The sequence below is a fragment of the Arachis hypogaea genome, chromosome 17 (genome assembly GCF_003086295.3).
Source record: "Arachis hypogaea cultivar Tifrunner chromosome 17, arahy.Tifrunner.gnm2.J5K5, whole genome shotgun sequence".
Lineage (NCBI taxonomy): Eukaryota > Viridiplantae > Streptophyta > Magnoliopsida > Fabales > Fabaceae > Arachis > Arachis hypogaea.
This window is the reverse complement of record NC_092052.1, coordinates 130,696,498-130,722,977: the sequence shown is the minus strand read 5'-3', so window position 1 is coordinate 130,722,977 and position 26,480 is coordinate 130,696,498. Positions and strand designations below refer to the sequence as shown.

At 34.4% G+C, this 26,480-nt stretch overlaps 1 protein-coding gene and 1 long non-coding RNA gene across 4 annotated transcripts; one reads left to right on the top strand and one right to left on the bottom strand.

Annotated features, from left to right (window-relative positions):
• The first annotated feature begins 1,086 nt into the window (after positions 1-1,086).
• On the top strand, positions 1,087-7,441 carry LOC140181072 (uncharacterized). Its single transcript, XR_011875691.1, has 2 exons — positions 1,087-2,447; positions 6,939-7,441. It is a non-coding gene; the product is annotated as an uncharacterized lncRNA (long non-coding RNA).
• A 645-nt stretch (positions 7,442-8,086) lies between these two features.
• On the bottom strand, positions 8,087-17,613 carry LOC112764608 (kinesin-like protein KIN-4C). Of its 3 annotated transcripts, none has more exons than XM_025810291.3 (27): positions 17,165-17,613; positions 16,878-17,024; positions 16,501-16,653; positions 16,169-16,413; positions 15,887-16,026; positions 15,312-15,436; positions 14,875-14,911; positions 14,243-14,334; positions 14,046-14,162; positions 13,834-13,947; positions 13,627-13,710; positions 13,369-13,540; positions 12,997-13,097; positions 12,676-12,774; positions 12,467-12,580; positions 12,278-12,394; positions 12,105-12,185; positions 11,861-11,932; positions 11,686-11,779; positions 11,542-11,573; positions 11,221-11,321; positions 10,477-10,548; positions 10,146-10,373; positions 9,829-9,973; positions 9,511-9,582; positions 8,880-9,401; positions 8,087-8,766 (listed from the first exon to the last, which is right to left on the bottom strand). In XM_025810291.3, the coding sequence occupies exons 1-27, from the start codon at positions 17,288-17,290 to the stop codon at positions 8,425-8,427; spliced, it is 3,744 nt and encodes a 1,247-aa protein (XP_025666076.1). In that variant the 5' UTR covers positions 17,291-17,613; the 3' UTR covers positions 8,087-8,424. The 3 variants fall into 3 exon arrangements, with proteins under 3 accessions (XP_025666076.1, XP_025666077.1, XP_072079739.1); XM_025810292.3 differs by having other exon boundaries at positions 11,236-11,321; XM_072223638.1 differs by having other exon boundaries at positions 12,997-13,088.
• Between the last annotated feature and the right edge of the window lie 8,867 nt (positions 17,614-26,480).

Genomic DNA, 26,480 nt, shown 5'->3' with positions numbered 1-26,480 from the left:
CCCACAACTTTTTAAAACAAAAAAAAAAACAAATAAAATAAAAGAAAGTGGGTTTAAGCCACCGAGAGAGAGAGAGAAGGGAAGCCTCATTCATTTTGAATGAAAGAAAAGAAGCAGCGTGGTTTCGGCGTTGGAGAAGAAGAAAATTCGGGGGAAAAGGGCAAGCCATTTTTAATCCGATTGAGCTGGTAAACTTGCTCCATTTTTTATGAAATTTTAGTATGTTAATCCTGGTATAGAGATGAACATTAGGATATAACTTGTTAGTTGTATTGCCTTCACTTTTGCCTGATTTGAGATACCCACTTTGTGGAGGATTTATGTTGATTCCATCCGTTTTGATGATGTATTTTGTTGATTGTTGAGATGCCCTAGTGCTACTAGGAAGACTGATTATGTACCCATTATTTTGATAGTGGAAGATTTTACTGGACTAGGTCCCGTGGGTTTTTTGTCCCTCTTTTGGGGTTTTCCTACGTTAAAATTCTGATGTCTGATTATTTAATTTCTGTCATTACATTTGCTGCTTAGAATATCTTTTGTATTGCCTATTTAATCGCACAGGTTGTGAAATTTTTTTTTTTTTTGTGTTTCTGTTGTTAGACAGGTTCTTCTTTAAACCTTTGTTGAGTTTTTCCAACATTTACCAGGGTATAAACATACGATTTTATTATGTTTGTAAGGTGTGTTTTACCTCATATTATAAGATATAACCCTATTTATATAGGTACAAGTTCATCTTTTTTCTATCCTCATTAAACTTAATTTTTCTAAAAGAATCTTAAGCGGTCTATTTTTGAAGACTTTTGCTTTTCAAGTTGCTTTAAATGGTTAAAAGGGTCAAATACTTATTAAATGAACATGTATATCACAATTGTTTTTCATTTTCATAGCTAGCTTTAGACATTTCACTCTCTCTATTTATGTTGATGATAGAAGCAGTGAGAGTGAAAAGCATGTGTAGTTAGATATGTGCAGCAACCACAAAGTTAGTTAGTGAGTTTGTTAGTATGTCCAGCTTAGCACAATTAGTTAGAATCTGTTAAGCAACCTTGTATATATAGTACAAATCTGTAAACTAAAATTAAGTTCAGAAAATAAAATTCAAAATCACTCAATGTAATATCTCTCTCTCTTCCTCACTTCTCTCTCTTTCTTCCTCTTTTTTTTTCATCATTTCTTCATCATCACAATTTCTGATACCTCTCATGGTATCAGAGATGAAGATTCATAGACAACAACCACAACACCACGCCAATCACTAGAGCTCTATCGAGCCCACTCAGTTAGAATGCCTTCGCTGCGTTCTCGGCCATAAAACTCAACGATAGCAATTTCAAAGCGTGGAAGAAGCAAGTGCTAGCATGCATCAAAGTTAACAAACTACAGAATCACCTAGATCCAAAAAAGATCCCAGTCAGGTTCACCTCAGAAGCATATCGAAGCCGTGGAATAGAGACTTCAGAATACGCAGAATAGGAGATCCAAGACCAATGGCTTGTAGCGTGGCTCATAGCATCCATGGAGTCAAACTTCATCAATCAAGTGGTGCAGTATGAATACACATATCAGATCTGGAATGTTCTTGAAGAGTACTTTGAAGATCGAGTTAAATCGAAAATCAAACAACTGAAAATGCAGCTGAAATCGTTCAAGAAGCAAGGTTCAACAGTCATCGAGTATATGGCCAGGATCAACCAAATAGCAAACGCAGTAAACGCACTAGGAGCATCACTTTCCAGTGAAAAGTACATCGAAGTTGTACTAGGAGGACTCAATAAAGAATATAACACCTTCATCACAATGGCAAACAGCAAAATCGACCAAATGCTGAAAGCGAGTTCGAATTACAACTGCTAGCACAAGAAGAACTGCTAGACAGATTCAAAAGAATAGAGATTAGACTGGTTCAAGCAAATGTAGCATAAAGAGATGAGAGTCAAGAAAGATCGCAAGAAATAAACTACAATAGCTACAACAACCATAGTAGCAGAAGAGGCTTCCGAGGCACCAGAGGCAGAGGTTACTTTAGAAGTGATGGAAGAGCATCTTGGTGGCAAGGCAGCAAGCCTCAATGCCAACTTTGTAGAAAGGTTGACCATACAGTAATGCAATGCTTTCACCAATTATTTGGTCAGGAATTCATGAATCAACAAATGCAACCACTAAACATACACAATACAACCACCATCAGTGGCATTCACAATGGTTTGAGCTCACAAATTAAAGCACTCAACAAAACTACCCAGGAATGAGGCCACAAATGCAGAATTCAAGAACATCATCTCCCAATCCACAAGCATTCCTTGCACTGCTTTTGACAGTTCCAGATATAGCATGGTACCCTGACTTTGGAGCCTCCCACCACATCACATTTGACCAAAGAAATCTCATCATGGGATCTGATTATGAAGGTGCAGAGCAAGTCTATGGAGGTAATGGCCAAGGTATGAAAATTGAACATGTTGGAAATTCATTAATGCATGCATCATTGTCTAATAGACCTTTTAAGCTGAAAAACCTTCTACATGTCCCTACTATCTCCAAGAATCTAGTTGGTGTAGCTAAATTTGCCCTAGATAATTGTGTGATCTTCGAATTCTGGTCTTACTTGTGCAATGTAAAAGTCAGATAACCAAAAAGATTTTTCTTCAAGGACTACTTAAAGAAGAGCTGTACAAGTTTGAAGGAGTCCAAATAATTCCCAAAAATATCAAAACCAAAGATACCTTTTCTGCTAACCCAACATGTCACAATATAAATGTTGAAGATAGAAGAAACCTCATTGAAAATCCAATCAATAATAGGAATTATGCTACAGAAGCTTGCTTAAGTTCACAAGCCAATAAAGTTGCCAAGCCTAATGGTGATGGAATTATACACAGAGTCCAAGAACACACAACAAATTAACAATTCAGTTGTTAAAGTTATTATTTCAAACACTACTGTTAAGTCTATTAATAATGTGTTTTGTCTAGTTAATAGCATTGTTGCATATCTTAGCTGTAAAAATGTAAGTCTTATAGCTCAATTGTGGCATCGAAAATTAGGTCATCCATAAAAAAAAGGTGACTAAACTTGTAATGAAATAATGTAACATTTCTGATTCAATAAATAAAGAAAGCCTTGATCCATCTTTATGCAATGCTTGATGCATAAGCAAAATCCATCAATTACCCCACCCTAACTCCCATACAACATATGAACCTTTAGAACTAATTTTTTCTGACATTTCGGGGCCAGCACCTGTTTATAGTAGAGCAGGTTTTAGGTTCTACATCTGCTTCATTGATGTTAAAACCAGGTATACAAGTACGTATCTGCTACAAGCAAAGTCTCAAACCTTTACTGCATTTTAGCAATACAAAACAGCTATGGATCTCAAGACAGGTATGAAAATCAATGCTCTACAGATAGACAATGGTGGTGAATATTTGTCGTCAAGCTTTAAACAATTTCTGGCAGCAAATGAAATACAACATATGCTCACTTGTCCCTACACTCATCAGCAAAACGGCATGGTTGAACGAAGACAGACACATCACTGAAAGCACTTTAACCTTACTAGCCCAAGCCAACCTCCCTCTAACATTCTGGGATGAAACCACCCTCATAGCCACATATCTAATAAACAGAATACCAACCTCAACTCTTAACAACCTATTACCACTTGAAGCCCTCACCAAAACCAAACCTGACTACTACCTACTCAAACCATTTGGATGCACATGCTACCCACTTCTTTGACCCTATAATACCCACAAATTTGACCATAGATCCCAAAAATATATCGTTATAGGCTATGTCACAGATCACAGAGGCTACAAATATCTTTCACCTAATGAAAAAGAGTTTATCTCAAGAAATGTCAAATTCAATGAGCAGGAATTTCCTTACAGCCAGTTGTTCAACTCTCAACCACAACAAGTACCAGCAACACCCCAACCCCAACACAAACATCCAACACTCCATCCACTCCCAAACCTCACTAACTTTATCATCTCAAACCCCCCAACCTCATCAAGAGCCTCAACCACCACCAAAACTAACCCAACTACAAATAGCCCAACAACATCCTCACCCACCCAACCCACCTCACTCATCTCACAATGCATTGCATTCATTACATGACACTTCCAATGATGCCAATCACATATTTGCACCATTATTTGTTATACTAACTCTGTATCTAATAATTCTGATTCTATTAATCATTTGGCTGCTAATATTCCTACTAATCCTGCTTTAACAACTAATTTACACTCGATACAAACAAGAAGCAAGTCAAGGATTGTAAAGCCCAAGACATATGCTGCAGTGGTAAAACAAATGTCATCACCAGATATGTTTTAATGTGTACCTCAAACTGTTGAGCAAGCATTAAGCAGCCATCACTAGAAAAGAGCAATGGAGGAAGAGTATGAAGCGCTTATGAGAAACCAAACCTGGAAATTAGTTCCAAAATCCCCTCCTAACACTGCCCCTACCATTGGATGCAAATGGGTGTTTAGAATAAAGAAACACCCAAATGAAACAATTCAAAAGTATAAAGCAAGACTTATTGCCAAAGGGTTTCACCAAAAAGAAGGAGTAAACTTTAACCAAGTGTTTAGTCCAATAGTTCAGCCATCTACTGTCAAAATCATGTTGAGTTTAGCATTAACAAAAGGGTGGAAAATAAGGCAATTCGACTTCAACAACGACTTTCTAATTGGAGACTTAGCGGAAGATGTGTTCATGTCTCAACCTGAAGGCTTTCTTTCACCAACTCAGCCCTATCATGTGTGCAAGCTTCAAAGATCTTTGTATGGGTTAAAGCAAGCTCTCCATGCATGGTTTACTAAACTCAAGCAAACTCTCAACAAATTTGGCTTCAGCAACACAAGATCAGACACGTCTTTATTCACTAGATTCACTATGAAATCAGTCGTCTACATACTTGTCTATGTCGATGATATACTAGTGACAAGGAACTGCCAAGATGAAATCTCAACTCTAATAAGCCAGCTCAACTCAACTTTCTCTCTAAAGGATCTAGGTGAAATGAATTACTTCCTGGGAATTGAAACAGTGAAAAAAATGATTGTGAAATGATGTTGTGCCAAACTAAGTACTTTAAAGAGCTACTCATCAAGGCAGGAATGTAGGATGCAAAAGCAATGCCAACACCAATGGCTTCAAGTAAAAAACTGTCAACATTTGGGGGAGAGATTTTCCAAAAACCAACACTTTATAGGTCAATTGTTGGAGGCCTATAGTACGTAACCATCACAATACCTGAAATTTCTTATGTAATAAACCAAGTAAGTCAGTTCATGAATAAGCCTCTTGAAAGTCATTGGAAAGTTGTGAAGCAAATCCTAAGGTACCTAGCTAGGACAGTCAACTTCAAGTTGAGGTTTCAGAAGTCAAATGAGTTCAGAATCTATGATTTTAGTGATTCAGATTGGGGCAATGACATAGATGACAGAAAGTTTTGCTAGTGATTTTTGCATATATCTTAGTCCAAATTTAATCTCTTAGTCAAATAGAAAACAACATATGGTGTCAAGAAGTTCTACAGAAACTGAATATAGAGGAATAGTTGCTAGTCTAACTGAAATAATATGGGTTCAGAACTTGTTTAGTGAAATACAAGTCATATGCACCATGAAACCAAGTCTCACTGCCAATCCAGTTTCGCATAGAAAAAGTAAACACTTTGAGCTTAATTTGTACTTTATTCGAGATTACATAACATAAAAGAAGATAGACATTCAACACATTTTTTCACAAGACCAAATTGCAGATATACTAACAAAATTACAGTCAAGCCTAGCCTTAATGAATTTCATATCAAAGTTGAGAATTGTGGAAAAAAAATGTAGAGATCCCATGGAGCAGAACTGATGAAAAGAGCGCAGAGAATTCAGGCAGAGTTGATGATCGAAGTCTCAATAGTAGGGCTAATGTTAGTAATAAAAGCGTCAACAAGAATATTAAGTAGTAGGATTGATGATGATAGAAGCAACGAGAGTGAGAAGCATGTGCAGTAACCACAAAGTTAGTTAGTGAGTTTATTAGTATGTCCAACTCAGCATAATTAGTTAGAATCTGTTAAACAACCCTGTATATATAGTACAAACCTGTAAACTAAAATTAAGTTAAGAAAATACAAATTCAAAGTCACTCAATAGAATAGCTCTCTCTCTTCCTCACTTCTCTCTCTTTCTCTCTTTTCTTGTTCATCATTTCTTCATCATCTCAGTTTTTATTTTTTATTTTTATTTTAAAATTTTCTGTATTTAGAATTTTATAAAAAAATAAAAATAATAAAATTATGTTTTTATTTTTTTTAACAAAATTCTAAATAAAAAATAAAAAATAAAAATTCAAACTTAATACGCTCTTAATTTTTCAATAAAATCTTTATGTTTTTGTTTCCTTATACTTATTAACCAAACCCTTATAATAATGGTTAGTCAAAAGTTTTTTTAATAGACATTTAGCTGAAATGTTAAGTTTAAAATAACGTATTTTTATTTTATTTCAATTTATAATTTTAAAAATAATATAGACTTAATTTGGTAAAGTATTTAGAGAACAGAAATTCTTCGCATACAAGCGATTAAGGCTTGTAAGCCTTACAAATCCAATTAAAACTAACGCTCAAAACGCGCTTCCTCTTCGTTTTTTTCTTCTTCTTTTCTTTCGTTTTTTGCCTTCTCTTTCTCCTTCTTCTTCTTGCTGCAGGTTCTTCTTCCTCTTCCTCTTCTTCTTCTTCTTTTCTTTCATTTCTTGCCTTCTCTTTCTCCTTCTTCTTCTTCTTGTTGCACGTTCTTCTTCCTCGTCTTCCTCTTCTTCTTCTTCATTTACGTGCTTTTCTCTCTATTTTCTTTCTTCGTTATTCTCGATTTCCATTGTTTTTTTGACATCAAACTCTGAAATTGTTTTTGAAGAAAAAGAAGCAGCAGAAGATGAGGAGGAGAAAGAGAAAGAGTTCTGAATTATGCATAAGGTGTACTTCAATGAATTTTGGGTGTATTTCTTAAATCCTTTGGGTGTAGTTTTGTAATCCTTTGGGTGTATTTCTGTAATCTTTTGGATGTATTTCTATAATCGTTTGGGTGTATTTCTGTAATTGTTTGGGTGTATTTCTGAAGTTCTATTATCTTCAAAACGATTTCAAAGCTTGATTTCAGAAACCATGAAAATCGAAAAAAAAAAAACGAAGAAGAAGAGGAAGAGGAAGAGGAAGAAGAAGAAGAAGAAGAAAAGTCGTTCATAATACATGGTGAGTGTAGCGCTTTGAAAATAGAAAACGGTTGAATAACGCATTAAAAGGCCCGTGTGTAGCAACTTGTAAGACTTGTAAGTCAAAAAGACTTGTATGTGTAGCAGGCCTCTTTAGAGAAATATTGCGCGTGTGAAAATCACAAATACTTATAACTATCAATTATAATTATCATCGTCATCTTTTTCATCTTTTATGTTCACTAAAATTATTGTGTACATAAATTTTGGTGAGCAAAAAATTTTGAAAGACAATACGTCAAATATTGACACCCAACAAACAAAATATGGACAACACATGACTTTTGGTGCATAATACAGACATTTTGAAAGACCACATACACAACTAACAAAATACATTCGCAACAAAAATTTATATGCTATGTGTAAATATTTATGTGCTATGTGCAAAATTTTTATGCTATATCGATAAATTCGTACTATGTAAAAAATTTTTTGATATATATAAAAATTTTATCTCAATAAGTTTCTATAACATATACGCACATTTTTTTTTTTTTGCTCAGTTTGTGCCAATTTAGTTAGACTTAATTACAAAAATACTTATATATATAACATCACCAAAATTATTAATGCTAAATTTCATTCACAATCAAAATTCTCCTTTTATTTATACCTATACCTGTTACGATCAATTTAAATTTTAAAAATTATTTTATCAGATATAGTTGTTATTATTTATATTTACTGAAAATTACTTATAGTTTGATTTATCAGATGTCACGTCTTTTTAAAATTTACTTTTATAAGCTACCTAACAAAAAAAAACTAAGCTTTTGCAAAGCAAGCCGTAGACGATCAAAACCTGTGATTTCGGCTTTCATTTCAACTGTGAGAACAAAGAAAAGCAAGCCAAACAAAAATCAGGCCAAGCCAAAATGATTGTCTACTATTGGCAAGCCACACTATACACCACTCTTCTTTATTTGTTCTGCAGACCCACCACTAGAAGATGCTAAGGCATGCATCTTACATTGTGATCTTTGGTCTTATAAAAATTCCAGAACAAGTAAAGAGGGGATAAATACATACATACAATTAGCTTCTGTTGTCTTCTTTCTCTTCCCATGATCTTTTCGATTGTAGAGGATTTCTAGACAGAACCACTTCAGGCCCTTTCTTCTTTATAGATTAATCAAACTTGCCAGCATTCCTATCCCACAACGGAACATCACTGTCACTAGATGATGCTGCCCTTCGTGCAGCCCTTATTTTTAAAGGACTGTTATCTGGGTCCAAGGCATTACCCTCTACCCTAGGGGCAGAGGCAGCATGTTCAGGCTTAGAGGAGGGTAGTCTTGGTGGTATATTCAATGTTAGTGTTTTTGAATCAAATATATCATCAATTTGTTTCTTGGACTTGGGAGGTCCAGAATTCTCGGGTTGCAAGGAAGACGAAGGATCGGACACAACAATTGTGGTGGGTTTAGGCAATTTCTTTCTCTGATTACCCTTTTGAGCTTTTGGTTTGGCCTGCAAAATGAAATAACAATGCTTCAAAAAAGTTGAGGGAAAAAATAAACAAAAAAAGATGCCATTAACTTCATGCAATTCTAAAGAACTTGACTTTTGGAGGGCTTACACACCAAAGTATTTCCTACGTCAGTAAGAGCCTTTCTAGGTTGTTGGCCTATTTCGGCAAGCCCATCAACCAGTGCTCCACGAAGTAACTCTGCACCTTGAGCAACAAGAAGGTGGTCTTTGTCCATCTCAACTGATCCCAGATGTGTTGACTCATTTGAGATTGATGCTCTATTAGCACACTTGGTTGCTAGGCAACCACAAGAACTACTGCAATTGTTTCTTGTGGTTTTGCACTTGCATTTTGTTGTGTTACATGATGAAGTTTTACTACAAGAGCAGCAAATATTTGATGTTATTTCTCCAGATGTACATCCAGGTTCATCTCTTGAATACTCTTTATCATCATGTTCTGAAAGGTTGATATTCTCTAAGCTTGCGTATGTGCTTGTGGATTTCCGTTTATTCTCAGTTGATTCTCCTGGCTCAAACCACTCGTCATCTGTTGCTTCCATGTCATCAAAATATTCTGATTCTGCACCAGACATGTATATATCCTCCTGTACATGTGTAGAATGGCGGTTTTCCTACGTTTAGAAGAAATTATACCGAATTAACCAATAGCAGTTTATAGTCAACTAGGAGATAGAATCCTTTTAACCATTTTTTGTAAGAAAACTAGTGTGCGAGACCAACCGGCTTGTGCAAATTCATGTTAGTGTATTCTGCTTCTCCCATAGATCCTGTATACCTCTTTAAAGTTTCACTCTGTCATAAAGTTCAAATGATAAAGAAACAATTATTTAAAAAGAAGATACTAAATAATAGGGTAATCAAAATGCTAAATATTCATTGACAGTGGAATCGTGCCCCAATTCTACAAATTGGAGCTAAAAGTTTGTAAAGTAGTAAAGAGGAATATTGGTAAGTTTCTATATACGAAGAAATTTTTTTGCAGCAAAACGTTTTTTAACCATATAGCTATTAGCTAGATGATGTGGCTCATAAACAAACCTGTGATTCCAACTGACGAGTAAGTTGAACTTTTATCATTTCCAACTGTCGAACTGCATAGTTTAACCTTACTACCTTTTCCTTTAAATCTTTAATCTCCATGTCCTTCTCTCTGCAGATTATTTCTTTCTCTCGCACTAAACACCTAAGATAAAATAAAAGCCAGAGCAATATGCCAGTCAGATTACCACTTCAGGAAATTTTTGGATTACTCACAAATTAAAACCTATTGCATTTTAACACAATATAAGCAAGTTTGATAACTTTGCAAGAATTGGTTAAATCACGGGACCAAATTGTTGCAGAGAAATTGTTACCTCGAGGAAGATGCTATGTTGAACAGATAATTCATCACATTCTTAGCATCTGCAACGGACCGGACTTGGTTCCAACGTCCCTTACCACTAAAAACCCGTTCTTGCTCTTCTGCCTCTGACAACTGGGAAGCCATAGACACTAGAGATGAAGAAGAAGTAGAAAGCATGTTTTCAAGGGCAAAAATCCTTGAATTTTTGGCTCCAGGAGACATTAACACAGAGCCATCACTACAATAGCAACCAGTCAGAGAGAGACGTGCATAAAATACCAAACTAAAACCACAAACATTGTTTCATGTTTTTAAGGAAATAGGTAATTACAAGGCATCACCTTGTACCATATTGATTCATCATCTCTACTTCCTCCTTTAGCTTACTCATCTCTGAGGCCATTTTATTCCTCCTAAAATAAAAGGATAACTAAATGAATAAGTGAGGAAAGCCCCAATCAAATGGGGAAAAAAAAAAATAATGCTTAACAGAACAATTCAAATCCTCCCTGCAAAGTTGTCACACCATCTAGCCTAAAATAATTGGTTATTGAACTCAAATAATTAAATTTGGCACATATTTTATTACAAAATATAACCAATTGCAAATTTCTTTCTAGAGTCTTCCATTGAATGTTTATGGACTGACAATAACCATGGGTTGGAGCCAGTCTAACAACATAGAAAGGTACCTAATCCAAGAAAATTAGTATATCTGTTTAACATTTCTCATACTTTAATTTTGACTACCATGGAGAATTTTATTTTATTTTATATTTTATATTTTTTTTGGTTTGGTATTCAGTATGGAGAATTTATAAGAACTAAATTTTGCATATAGAGTAAATACTATGCTTAAGTATCCATATGCAGTGTATGTAATTGGTTAAGCCACACTTATATTTAAAAGAAAATGAGGGAGAATGACACATTATCATATCCTATAAACATAAAAACTGGGGTTCTTTCCGAACATTCAAGTGAATAGATATGGGGTGTATTATGAGAGAGGTGTTATATTTGATGGTAAATTCTAATGCAAAAATAAGATAACTTCAAATGTAATCAAGCATCAAGCGTTCCACCTAAATGTCACGTACTCTTCCATTTGACGCTCATATTCCGAGCGTACTTCGTGCACTCGAACAGAAACTTCAAGCTCATGCTCGATTGCCTTCATCAAAGCCTTGAAAAAAAAAATTTGCATCAAGTAGCAGTTACTGATATGTCAAATTGTCAATACATCACTTACAACTCATTAGCATGAATAGCTATGACCTGTCTTTTGATCAATGGGAAAAATACAAAAGGCATAACACCTAGTAAAAAATCCAGCACTCATCCATATTGAATTTTAACATGCAATTTACTCCTTGTTTTTAATTACTCCATAAAGTTACTTGTACCTGAATTCCAGGAGCACTCCCACCACCAACACCTGTGTTTATGTGAAAAACGAAAAAGGAAAAGGAAAACAAAGTGCCAGATATTAGGCAAACTCAACATAGGGGAAAGAGAGTAAGAGACTACATGACACAGTTTCTTCTAACCCATGGATTCACGTGAGGAAGCCTTTCGAGATTCCAAAAGTTCTTTCAGCCTTTTGGTAGCCATGGAAGCTTCTTCTGTCTTCCTTTGCAGTACCTGCAATGAACATATAACTTGTAATTTAAACAACTATATAAGACTTCAATGCAACAACACGTGATTTGAGCATGAACTTACTAGCTTTTGCCTTTGATTTAACGCTAATAGCTTATGCATCTCATATTCGTTCCTCCTCCCCTCTTTCTTAAGCTGGTATTTAAGCAAATATGTCAAATGACTAAAAATTTTTATTCTTCATAACTAATCTATCGTTATTTAAAAGTTGGGAAAAGATTATTGGACCCCAAAAAAATAAAAAAATAAAAGTAAGAATATATTAATATGTAAAGGTAAAAGAAAATTCTCCCCTTATGCATTTTACCTGAAGAACTTCTTTTTCACGTGTAGCTTTCCATAACCTAAATTGTTCAGATTCCTGCTTAATCTTTTGTTGAAGTTGAACCTAAAGAAAAGTAACCATAAGCAATTCCCCCCAAAAAAAAAATTTCTCCTTTCTAACAAACAATGCACGTTTGATTGACAGGACTATTGCACCTTCTGAGCTTTAATTCGTTGTATTTCATCATAAAGTCGTTTTGCAGCCTCATCACTCTTTTGTTTTTGTCTCAAAAGCATAGCCTGGTCATCTTGTTTCCTCTTCAGTTCGGAAACCTAGAAAGCAAATAATCAGTTTATGGCATTGAGTGGCCATTGAGGTTTAACACGCTTAAAATATCAACTCACTTGCACTTCAAGCGCATTCAACTTTTGTAGATAATCCTGCTTTGTCTTTTCAGCACCGTCATCAGAGTTGGAAGAAATATTTGCAAGATTCTCTTTAAGTTGCTCAATTTCTTTCTATCAATTATGTACAAAAGAAGGGTTAGTAAAAAATATTTAAAATAAAACAAAATTCTTTAACTGATTGATAGTGAAATTTTCAGAGCAACCACCTGCAAAATTTTCTTCTCTTGTTCCATCTCAAGAAGTTTCCTTTCATAATGTTGCCTAAGAATTGAAGGATCAGAGTTATTGTACAACTTCATTTCAGCCTTCAACCAAGGGGGAAATGAATTATTAATTGAAATATGTAAAAATCAGTTGCATCCCTATAAAACATTTAATACAATAAGCTAAATAGATATATTAGCAATTTAAAAAGCTCAATAAAACAGATCTGTGCGCGCTCAGGTGAGGACATGTGCACATGTGTGCTTGTATAGAGAGGGATTTCAACATCTTAAGGAGTTAAAACTAGAAAAGGTTGCTCTTACCTCCTTTTGTTCAAGTTTTTTGTCCAGTTCTTTGAGCTCCTTATCCAATTTTTCTTGGAGAGAAGAGTGTTCTAGCTCCTTTTCTTCATCATCTGATTCATCTGCAAACAAGTTATATTAATGTTGAGAAAGAAAGCATACTTAGAATGAAATGCCAATCAACAAGATAAAATAACAAATAAGTACGCTTCATTATTAAGTGTAACGTTGTTGTTGAATCTTTTAGTATCTAACAAATCATCCTGAAGATTCGACAGACGGACTTTTCAAAACCAAAACAGATTTGTCAAAATTTATGTTTCGAAGGTCAAAACTAGTGCTAAAATTCTATAACAGGATCCATCACAAGAAATAAAATTTCCAATGTGATACCTGGTAAATCCATAGCTTTAGCATGGCTATCAGATGAAAGTGGTTCATCATCTTCGGAATCAACACAGTTAACAAAATGTCTTGAATTCGTGGTGTTTGAAGTCTTCAAACGTTTCAATTCCCCTTCAAGATATTGGATCTTTGACACATAAGATTTTACCAAGTTGTAGTCCTGAAAATAATTTATATAATTTTTAAGAGATCGATCACTTCTGAGAATTGTAACCAAGCATTAACAAGAACTTGTTGCATCCAAACCTGATTTGAATTAGAGTCAATCTTGTCCAAGGATTTACCGTTTCGTATAGCTTCTATTTTCATAATCAGCTGGTCTCTTTCAACCTACAAATATTATCACTGACTTGAGTGAGACTCCAAAAGTTGTTGTAAAAAATACTATAAAGATATTGCATGCAACTAACAAATTTATTATAAATGAGATAAGACAAAGGATAAAAGAAAAACCTGAGCTTCAAGGGCAGATTGTTGTAAACTCTCACAAGCTACTCGACGTCTTTTTAGCTCCTGTTGTAGCTCTGCATTGCTTGCTTCAAGTAACGAAGTTTTATGTTTAAGCATCTGAAAATAAAATAAAATTTAAAAAGAAAAAGTAGACAACATTATAAACATGTAGATTAAAAAGTGAGCATCTTTTGACATTTTATAAAACGAAGTACCTGAAGCTCCTCAAATGGTCCCACACCTTCACCTCTATAAAATAGAAGCTCAGCTTGCAACTGCTCAATTTGATTTCGCATTTCCTGTGCCTGAGCTGCAGCTGGATCACGATTAATCTGAAACATGAAAAATTTGAAATCACGCACATTAAGAAACTGAAATTTTCACAAATTAAAAAATTACTAAACACACTTACAATTGCTTTGTTCTGAATGTTGCGAGCACGATTTGCATACTTTAAGGTGTTCAGTGTCTCTTCAATATTGTTGTCAGCTGGACTAACACATGCTGTGACATTCCCAACAAATTAGATTATATGCTCCAAAGGAAATAATAGGTTGAATTATGTTGTAATTAGATCATTTCAATTTTCAATTAAGTCCTTATAGTTTAGAATTTATAATCAAATTATTATATTATACTAAAATTCTCAATCAAGTTCATATAGACTTCAAATTATGTCTCTGACCAGTACAAACATTTTTTAACTGGGTCCCTCTAATTTAAACTTTTGTGATCAAGTACCTGTATTGCAGAAAATTTTTCAAAAAGACAGCTTACCAGCCAATTTATGGGCTTGATCAAAATTTTTCAGCAAAAGGGACTTGGCTGAAAAATATTTGTACAGCATAAGGACTTGTTTGGAAATATTAACTTATAGTTACATGATTGAAAATTATTATACAATATAAAAACTTTATTACAAACTCTTAAAGTATAGAGACCTAATTGAAAATTGAGTAAAATTATTATGACCACTACAATAATTTAACCACCAACAAAAATATCAGAAATTCAGAACATTGCCAACGTGCACTGATTGTGTACCTATCATCACTGTTTTGCTGTTTCCCCCCAGAGAATCCTACATGTTCATTACCCCATTCTTTGTCAGTCATAATAATACAATATTAATCCATTGAAGCTATTTTGAATTGAACACTATAAATATAGCCTTTTTAATCACTTTTTTAAGTAGCAGTGACTATTGCAAATAGGTTTAACTAGCATTACATTCATATTCAAACTGTATTACATTTGTAGTACAAGAATTATCATACTTTGAAAAAAAATGAGAAGCACACACCCGGCAATTCATGAACTTGTGAGTAGAGTAGACTGTAAACATTCATGCATAACCAAGTTTTTGGTCCAGTGTGTTACTTACTTTACTTTTCATTTTATGAATAGTCATCCAAACAAACACAATAGACTTAGGTTCATAAGTAATCTCAATAAATTGCTTAAAAAAATATTGAGCAAACCTGCAACAGGCGTGTCAATTTGCTATCACGATATGGAACATGACCTCCCTCTTTTCGCTTTTTTTCATCTCCCAGTGCACTTATAACATTTCCAAGAGCTAACAACCCCTTGTTGATATGAATTCCTAATCATAAGAACAATATTCAAACTAAATACAATTTTCATTCAGAAATGAAATTAACTAGCTTAAAAATTCAAAATTGACATTTCTGTGATATTACTTTTTGTGTTACGAGTAAATATATTCTTTAGTCATAATATCTCCTTTGGTCCTAAAATGTCTTTTGATCAATTAAGTCAATACTTAGTTTTGACATCAATTTTATCATTTTAATAATATTATTATTCTCAAGATAATAAGGTAGAAATAATCTACCCCATTTTGCCAAGAAAATCAAATAAGTGCATCAATGCGCCAAGTAAGATGAATTGTAATGAAAATACCTATAATTTGACAGAAAGATAAAATTGATGCCAAATTTACAGATTAATTTCAAAATGTTAAAACTAAAAAGGATATTTGCTCTTGTATTAATAATATATCAAACTCGGTAATATTACCAATGAGAAATACCTTCTTTTAAACGCATGCCATCTGCCCCAGTTCTTTTTGCACGCTCAGAACCAGCAAGATCTACCAAATGCAGTTTGGCACATAAGATATCATCACCTTTCTTTTGCTCCATTGTGATGGTAAATATAGCATGTGAACGACTGGATAATGCATACAAAACAAGTAGTCAACATACTATAAAAGATATTCTCCATTAAAGTATAGTTTCATAATGAACCATGAAATTAGACCCAAAGCTAAAAAATAAATAAAATGTTGCATGCTTTTTATTTGGCATTTTACCTTGATTGGCTATTCATATTTGTACTCCCTGTGGCACGCGATAACGAACCACTTGATAGATAAGATGCCATTTCTTCTTTTGTCTTAACTTCAGCCTCAGTCACACCAGATAGAGTTATTCCTCCATTCACTGTTTCTCTGATTTGTATGGGCACTCTACCTAGCACAACAGGCTTCGAAGCAGAAGTTGCTTCTCCTCTCGATGAATTGGGATCAAGCAAATCAAAAACCTCTTCCTTGAATATCTGTCAGTTTTTTAAACCAAATCAATTATTCATCTCAATTGAGAATTATAGAAAATTTACCAACTAATTATACTATCTTTTTTTCACCTCAATAAATGATACTCTGATCAAGAACTCCATGGAGTCCTTTGCTTCCTTAACTTTTTCAAATATGCTCTCTAATACCCTTGGTATAATTCCACCACTACTTCCCTCTCCATTATAGTTTGTTCCCATGGTGTATGTTTTTCCAGATCCAGTCTAACAAAATGAGAACAAAATATAGTGTAAAGCTACATAAGTGATTACACACAGAGATAAATTATTTATACACATTATGCCTCATACATTGAAACGAAACATGCATCTTTCACATGGGATGACTCTCACACCCCAAAATAAAATGAGTACACAAAATATTAATATATATCAAAGCAAAGTTTCCAAAAGTCATAATTAACCAGCAAACCTTCAAAAGTTTATACCTGGCCATAAGCAAGAACCGTGGCATTATAGCCATTAAATAACGCATCAACAAGCGGAGCTACACAATCATCGTATATCGTAGACGAAGATGGCCCCGTGCTGCCATAAACATAATCATAGGTGAATGTATGAGTCCCAATTTGCACCTACCGAATTCACAAGCAACAACAACAACAATGCATCATATATCAATTTCTCATAGTTTCAAATAATTGCAACACTAATTGTAAGCAAAGCTCAAACTTAACCATCATATATAATTTCGAGAAAACGAAGGTTCTAGAACCTGAGGTTCGCCTGGAACAACAGAAATGCAATCTGTGCATCCTAGAAGAAGCTCCGACGTGATCAATGGGCGAATGTTAACCGCTACACGCACGCAATCCACGTTCCTCCCATCTGAGTTCTCCATTGTTGTTGCGTCACTCAGCTCGATCGTCTGGAAAAACCTTAGAACCAAAATTCGAACGCCAAAAGAACGAAAAAATAAAGCATGCAATGGGTTATAAACTAGAAATCACGATGATGGTGAAGAAAGAAACACGAAAGTATTGATGGTGATGCCATTCTGCATTAGAATGAAGTAATGAAGGAAATTGCAGAAAACAAAAAAAAAAAAAGAGAGAAAGAGAAGAATAAAGAAAACAGAGAGATAGCGGGAAAGAAAGTTTCTTCTCTTCTCTACGTACGTTACATTTGAACGTACGGAAGCAGAAGCAAGCAAAATGGCTTTGCGATTTTCCGATAAAAAAAGGTTTGGGTAAAAATTGGATAGCAGAAAATTAGTAAAAGGCACTGTGGAAATTGGAGTTGGAGATAGGTAAGGTTAATGTTTTAATATATTTTATTTTTTCTTCCTCTTAGCCTAGTAAATAGTAATTATATCTAACCATTATTATTTGAGTTTTAATGTAAAAAAAATTACCATATTGCACTATTTCTTGGTATATGGATGTGCATTGCACTATTTCCATCACAGACAACCTATCTATACAATAATCTCATTTCACACTAACGGAAAAAAAATAAAATAAAACTATTTCCACAAATTTAGCTAGTTAATTAGCTAAAGGTCCTAAAGTAGAATTCGAATTTCATCCACTTATCAACTTCTATTATTAAACTATTTTCTTTTCAAATAAATACGAAATTGGAATTTAGACAACTTTTTCTTTTTGACAGAAAAACTTTAATTCTTTCAAAACTTTATGAATCAAGAGTTTTACAACCATCATATGTCAAAAAATTATTACATTAATATAGATTTCAGGACAAGAAAGAACATGATTCTTTTTAAACGTGATTTTTCAATGAATTAAATGTACATGAAGAAAGTTATGTTTTTACACGAGTAAATAGCTGGTTTGATTATCGAAACATTTGAAATTGACAAAATAATATTTAAAAGATAATAGCAATAAAATAATTTAAATTGCTATTATTTTATTGCGGTTGGTGGTGGAAATTTAAAAGGTGGTGGAAATTGAGGTTGTGGCGATGGTGGATTATTTACAATTATTGGTGTTATTATTGTTATTGTTAGTAGGGTGAAAGTAAGGTGATGGTACGAAGAAAGTGTAGGTATTGAAGTAGAGAAAGTACAGAGAAATCTGAGATTGATTTCGTGCATTAAAATTATCTCTAAGACTCTAATTCTATTAACTATATTTTTTATATTAAAAAAATTGCACCATATTAGTTTTTGTTAACAAGGCTTTCAGGTAATTTGATGATGTGGTTCTTTGATGACACATATCACTTCATGATTTTGCCACCTGTAACAGTATGATGACGTGTTGATCAACGATACGTGGCATGTTGACGTAGATGATTATGCCACGTGTCACAATGTTATTTGTCCACGTGTTATTTACTATGTCATCATTACATATGCATTAAATTGGTTCCTTACTTTGTATCAAATGACTCATTTTAGTTTTTGAAATTGAATATCGTGCATCAAATTAGTTCCTTCATCCGTTTGTTTTTTTTTATAAATTCAAAATTTTTAATATCTTTAAATACTCTAATTTTAATTTTATCTTTTCACAAGTTATTTAAATACAAGTGTTTTTATATAAAAATTTTAGTTTAAATGATACAATTTTTTTCTACAATATTTTATTAAAAGAATTAGATGAGATATTGAAATTAATTTAGTAAAGAGTGTAAGTTAAGAGTATAATAATATTTTTTAATACAAACTTTTTAATATTTAACACCATAATTTAAGAATACTTGATAAGACACTTGTTAATTAATATAAATTCATTATTCCCATCCGTTTTAATAATGTTTGATTTCCCATATAATTGACTTCTTACTAAATTAATAAGATAAATTTATACTGTCGATCATAATAATTCATTTTATCTATAACTTAGTTAGGCGACCTTTTCATATATTACACTATTAATTAATATAAATACTTATTGTAACCATGGCTTGAACAGTATTAAAACAGATACAAATAAATACAAGAGACAATAATAAAATTTTGGATTTAGCTAACATGTGCTCTAATAACGATACAAGTTAAAATTATTAATTAAAAAATTCATTATAAAAAATTATATAATAAAAAATAAAATTAAAATTAGTGTATCAAAAAATATTGAGAGTTTTAAATTTACAAAAAAAAAAAGAGAACAAACTGATAAAGGAACTAATTTGGTGCACGATATTCAATTTTAGGGACTAAAATAAATCATTTGATGCAAAATAAAGGACCAATTTGGTGCATATGTAATGATGACATAGTGGATGACACGTGGACAAATAACATTATAACACGTGGCATAATCATCCACGTCAGCATGGCACGTGTCGCTGATCGACAAGTCATCATACCGTTACACGTGACCAAACTATGAGGTGACATGTGTCACCAAAGAACCACGTCATCAAGCCACGTCAGCACATCGTTAACGAAAAACGGCTCAGAGACTAATATGGTACAATTTTTTCATTCTCATGGACGTAATTGGTGCAATTGGAATCTCATGGACGATTTTGGTGCACGACTTCAATCTCAGAGATTATTTTAAAAATTTACTCGTCGTAAACCATATGAATAAAGGATTTAAAAAGAAAGATAAATTAAAAATTAAAAATCAAGTTTTCAATTAATTATTTAATTACAAATTTTAAATTTAAAAAATTAGGATTAATAATTAAACATATTCACACTATGTATGGTTATTTCTAATTTTATCATAATCATTCAATCTCCGATTCAGGCTCAAAATTTGCCATTGTCGATCTCCAGTCTATTTCCAAACTCATTGTCGGTGCCGGAGACCACTGTTTCGACGCATCAAACGCCGCCGCTCTCCTAACGCCGTTCAGCTGCTATCCATGCACGCTGCCACAATCTCATCTCGCGCCGCTATCTCCCTGCAATCCGTGTCGCCGCCGCACCCCACGCTAATATCACCGCAGCTTGACCGCGCACCGCTGTCCCTCCATAGCCCGTGCAGACGCAGCCATGAAAAGAATCAATCCCATCTAATTGGCTTAGCATGACTATAAGTTATCACATCTTCCCTTTTCGCACTTCTTCCTACAATGTCTAGGCAATGGAATTAGTAGAATTTTTTTTTTTTATCAAATTCATACAATATATTTTCACTACTCATAGACAATTTAAAGGAAATAATCTTTCATGAAACTGATTTAATCCATCTCTAATTCTCTATAACTCCCTTTTTCATTGAAAATTTCACATTCATTATCGTTCAAATCATTTCAAAAATCATTATACTTTACAAATCCATCTATATAACTCCCTAATTTCTTGCATGCGGATATTCATTTTACATACAAAAGGAATGGTTGTTCTTGTTACAAATCCATTATTATTTTTTATTTTAAATATAAAAAGGATGGATGTTCATTTTACATATAAAAGAGATGGTTATTCTTGTTACATATAAAAGGGATGGTTATTCTTATTGCAAATCCATTATTATATTTTATTTTACATATAAAAAGAATGGATGTTCGTATTAAGTACTTATCCCTTTATTAAGGACGATTTTAAGTCGAAAATTAGAAGAGGGACGGTTTCGATTCTGACCCTCAACGTTAGGGACCAAAATCGCACTTATCCCTTTATTTTACATACAAAAGGGATGATTGTTCTTGTTGCAAATCCAGTGGAGATTGGTGGGACAATAATAGCGCTGATAGGTTTTTAGGAGAGGTAGCAGCGAAGGATGGTTAAAAATTTGAAAAAATAAGGTAAAAGGAATTTTTGTTATTTGATTAGGTTGGGTTATTTTTATCTTAATCAGTCCATTGTTCAGATTTTCTGTTGTCTACCTAGCAGAATCGGTTGAATTATTGATAGTGATGATATCGATGGTCTTCGTGACACTGTACATGGATAAAATATATAATTAAATTATATATTTAGAATGATGTAATATACAATTATTATTGTTTATTGATAAATTAAAAATACAATTTAAACAATTGAGGGATCACTTCATTTGTCTATTTAAGTAAATGTTGGGAGTTTGAATCTTGTCTTGTGCATGTAGCAACTAATTAATCAGCGACACACTTTTAAAATGAGTTCAGATTTACGATGAATTAATCTTTATACTGTCGGACTTAGGAATATTATGAGTAACAAAAGAAATAAAAAATATAATTTAATTATAATAAAACATATTTAGATAGCCTATAATGTCCCAACGTATACTCTAACACTATCATTTACCACACTGAATTTTGGAGACTTAGGTTTTTTCCGCCTATCATTATTAGTCTATTTGGCCATGAAAATTTTTTTCAGAAAACAACCGTGTGTATCTATAAAAGTTGTAAATGCTGATAAAAGTAACTTTGTATTTATAAAAGATGAATATCTTTTGATAAAAACAACCAAACGTCAAATTTTAGTTGACTCTATTCAAAAATTACTTAAAGACTTTTTCAAATTACCCTTCTCGTTTTCACCTACAACACCATCCCCTTCGTACCTTCTTCTCTCATCATCGTCATCAAATTGTTCTTATCATTAACATTATCATTTTCATTATTAACCAACATAATTTCTCCCCAACACACCACCACTACAGTCATCCTCCCAACCCTTTCCATTTTATCACCCATTGTGATAACCCAAGTCGTCCTTCACCATCTGCAAGTTCAACTAACCTTTTCTCAACAACTTCACCTCCAACTCCATTATCATACCCACCATGTCTGTCATAGCTGCTACAATAACCATAATGACTCAATTTCTTCCACCGAGATCTGAATTTGACTCAACCTGAAGCGCGATGTGAGGTACAAGAAGCTTTCGGATCTCTTGAGCATAGCGGATTCCGAGCTATCCATAGTCCATAGTCCATTGTCCCCTCCCCCTGCCGTGGTCCTCTACTATGTTTGTCTTTGTTTTATTATGCTCCTCTTCATCGTGACTTTGCAACTTCTCGACTTCTCTCTGCTACGTTGATAGATTTTTACCTTTAAATTTATCATTTTGATTCAGGCAATTAGAGCTCTAGTCCTTGTTTTCTATTCCTAATTTTTTTTAATACTGCTTGTATCCAAAGGAGGTACTTAAAATTTTTAGTTTCAATATATTCCTCCCATTCAATTTTCAATTTTTGATTGGTTAGTAGTGTTAGTTATGTTGACAATGTTAGTGATAGTAGTAGTGATATGGGGATGTTAAAGGAGATTAAGATGGTAGTGATAGGGTTGTGAAAGTCTTAGATTTAGGAAAAAAGAGAGAAGTTGAGGATGATGAATGATGGTGGCAATGGTAAAGTGGTTTAATGGTGAGAGAGGAGTTGTAACAGTGATAGTGTGGTGGAGATGACGAATATAATTTGGAAAATTCAAGTAATTTTTTTAACGGAATTAACTAGAATTCAGTGTTTGGTTATTTTTGTTAAATGATATTTATTTTCATATTGGTACAAAATTAATTTCGTTCTTTTATGAATAGTTTTATTAGTATTGGCAACTTTTATGAGTTACAAATGATGGAGAGTGATTTGCATGCTGTTCATGTAGACCATGCACAACATGAGGATTTGGAAGGTTGGACTCAAGTGATTAGGAAAGGAAAGTATAAAATGGGTCAAAGTCTTCTCTTAGCACCCATCAGGTCCAACCAAAAGTAAAGAAGACTCCTAACAAGGCTACCAATACTTGGACAAGGCCTAATCATCAACGTACAACACATGCTACTGGATCCAAAGTAAAATTAAGCAGGGGCATCAATATTGGAAAACCGGTTAGTGTGGCTTCTTCGGGGACCCGGCACAATGTTCATCATCAGCAGCAAGGTGAGACAACAAATGGCACTGTGCGAAAGCGTCCTCACCCAAACTCTTTGCAGAATTCACCAGTAGATAAGGATGGAGCATCGACGGCGGGTATGGTGCAAGTTTCGACGGAGAAAATTGGGCTGCAACTTGAGAGTCCATTAAAGGCAGGATCGTCGAAGACAGGGACATCATGTTGAGTCTCGGGTTTGTTATTGGAGCTCCCTTTTTGCTATTTTTATGGATAGTTTCAATATCATAGCCTGGAATGTGAGGGGTGCGTCTAACAAGATGGCCCGTGTGCATTGCAAAAATTTGGTGAGAATATATAAACCATCTTTCTTCTTTCTCTTTGAGACTCATACCATGTTTAATAATTTGAAGAATTTTTTGGATAAGTTGGGTTTTCATTGTGTTGGTATTAAGGAAGCAGTAGGACACAGGGGTGGCATTTGGTTTCTATCTTCTATTGCTAATACTTCTTGTGTGGTTATTGATCAAATTGACCAATGTATCACAGTGAAAGTGAGTGTGGGTAATTTAGTTTGGCTTTGTAGTGCAGTATATGGGAGTCCTCAATTCGAAAAAAGATGTATGCTTTGGGATCATTTGCGTTCTATTAATTCATGCCATAATAGACCATGGATGGCCGTTGGTGATTTTAATGAGATTGTGGCACCAGATGAGAGTACAGGTGCTTATTTTTCTTCTCACAGAGCTAGTCTATTAGCTACTACTCTAGATGACTGTGAGCTCTTTGATCTTAAAGTGACTGGTAGGAGATATACTTGGTATAGAGCAGTTCAGGCTGGCAGGAACTTGGCTAAAAGGTTGGATAGAGCTATAGTTAATGAGGCGTGGATGACAATGTTTCTTGAGGGTTATTCTGAAATTCTTAGCAGGCTTCATTCTGATCATTGTCCTATTTTAGTTCGTTGTCATGGTAGCCCCAGAGTGAAAGGTTCACGTCCTTTTAGGTTCTAAGCTGCGTGGGCAACACATCCTTCTTATAAACATGTTATTAGTAAGGCTTGGAATCAAGAGTTTGGAGGCGTTACCGAAAGGCTTAAGATGGTTCAACAGGCTTCTTTGGACTTCAACTCAAAGATTTTGGAAATATTTTTGTGCGAAAAAATAAGCTGGAATATCAGATTGATCAGATTCAACGGCGTTTAGAGGTTACCGATGTGTTATCTCTGAGAATTAAAGAAGCTGAACTGAGGGAAGATTACAATAGGCTTTTGTTGCAAGAGGAACTTTTTTGGTACCAGAAATCTAGAGAGCAGTGGGTCAAGTATGGGGATAGAAACACTAAATTCTTTCATCTTCAGACTTTGGTGCGTAGAAACCATAATAGAGTACATGGATTATATGTTAGAGATGGGTCTTGGTCTACTGATCCAGATATTCTCCAGGAAGAAGCCCTCTCTTTTTACAAGAATCTCTTTGGTACAACGGAAGAGGTTGGGGTTGATTGTTTAGGGGATGTTCCGATGCCCACTCTAAGCACTGAGGCTTGTGCTAGGTTAATTGACCCTGTCTCTTTTGCGGAAGTCAAGTCAGCAGTATTCAGTATGAGCCCTTTAAGGCTCCTGGTCCAGATGGCTTTCAAGCTTATTTTTTTAAAGAATATTGGGAGATAGTAGGCACTGAGATTTGGAATATTGTCCGGAGTACTTTTTTGGGAGAGTTCTTAAATCCTAGCATCATTGAAACTCTGATTGTGCTTATTCCTAAAATTGATAACCCTACCTTTATGAAGGATTTCAGGCCTATTAGCTTGTGTAATGTTGTTTATAAAATTATCACCAAAGTATTGACTAACCGACTTCGGCTTTTTCTTCCAGATATTGTTAGTCCTTTACAAGGAGGTTTTATTCCGGGTCATGGTGCTCCTGATAATATTATTGTGGCCCAAGAAATTCTGAATTTCATGAAGCACACAAAATCCAAGAAAGATACTCTTGCTTTTAAAATTGATCTTGAAAAAGCTTATGATAGGGTGGATTGGAGGTTTTTGGAGAGTACTCTCATTGCTTTTGGTTTTCCTATCATCACTGTTAATTTGATTATGACTTGTGTCCGTGCATCATCTCTTTCTATTATGTGGAATGGGAATAGATTGGATAGTTTTGCTCCTAGAAGGGGGCTTAGACAGGGCGATCCAATGTCTCCTTACTTATTTGTGCTTTGTATGAAAAGACTTGCTTGCTATATATCTCATAAGGTGGTCGAGGGTGTGTGGAAACCAGTTTCTGTCACTAGGGATGGCCCAAAATTTTCTCATTTGATGTTTGCAGATGATCTCTTACTCTTCTGTCAGGCTACAAAGAGTCAGGTCCAAATGGTCATGCATTCTCTTAACATTTTTTGCAAGGCATCTGGCATGAAAGTGAATCTTGAAAAGTCTAAAGCTTTTTGTTCTAAAAATGTGACTGCTCGTAGAAGAGATATTTTTACTAGTGTTTCTTCAATACGTTTTGCTTTGGACTTAGGAAGATATCTTGGAGTTAACCTTAATCATTCCCGTACCAGTAGGGCTTCTTTTCATTCAGTGATTGAAAATGTGAGGGGAAGATTAGCTAATTGGAAAGGAAGGCTTCTAAATAAAGCAGGGAGACTTTGCTTGATCAATTCTGTTGCAGCATCCATTCCTGTCTATCATATGCAGGTATCTTTTTTTTTTCAAATTGGGTTTGCGATAAATTATCTTCTATGATGAGACAGTTCCTTTGGAAGGGTCAAGTTGATGGTAAAGGTCTTTCTCTTGTTAATTGGAGGACCGTGATCACTCCAAAAAAATTTGGTGGCCTGGGTGTTAGAGATCCTGCGTGTGTTAATATATCTTTACTTGGTAAATTGGTGTGGCAACTTTTTCATTGTCAGGACAAGCCTTGGGTTGCTCTATTGAGGGCGAAGTATCTGAGGAATGAGGGAGTTTTAGATGGCCATGTCCCTTGCAATGCTTCTCATGTTTGGAAGAGTATCTCAAAGGCTTTTGGTGCTCTTAAGGATGCCTTCTCTTGGTGCGTTGGGTCACTTGATCAATCTTTTTGGTTTGACAATTGGAGTATTGAGGGCCCAATTGCTCAAGATGTCCCTTTTGTACATATATCTGACTCTGATTTAACTATTAGAGACATTTGGAAAGATGGTCAATGGAATCTCCATGATATTTTCTCTATCATTCCAGAAGATGTCAAACAGCGTTTGAATGCTTATAATCCGGATTTGAATGCTGGAGAGAGTTCGGGTTGGTCGTGGGGTGTGGCATCTTCTAGACTTTACTCAGCTAGGAGCGGGTACAGTTGGCTA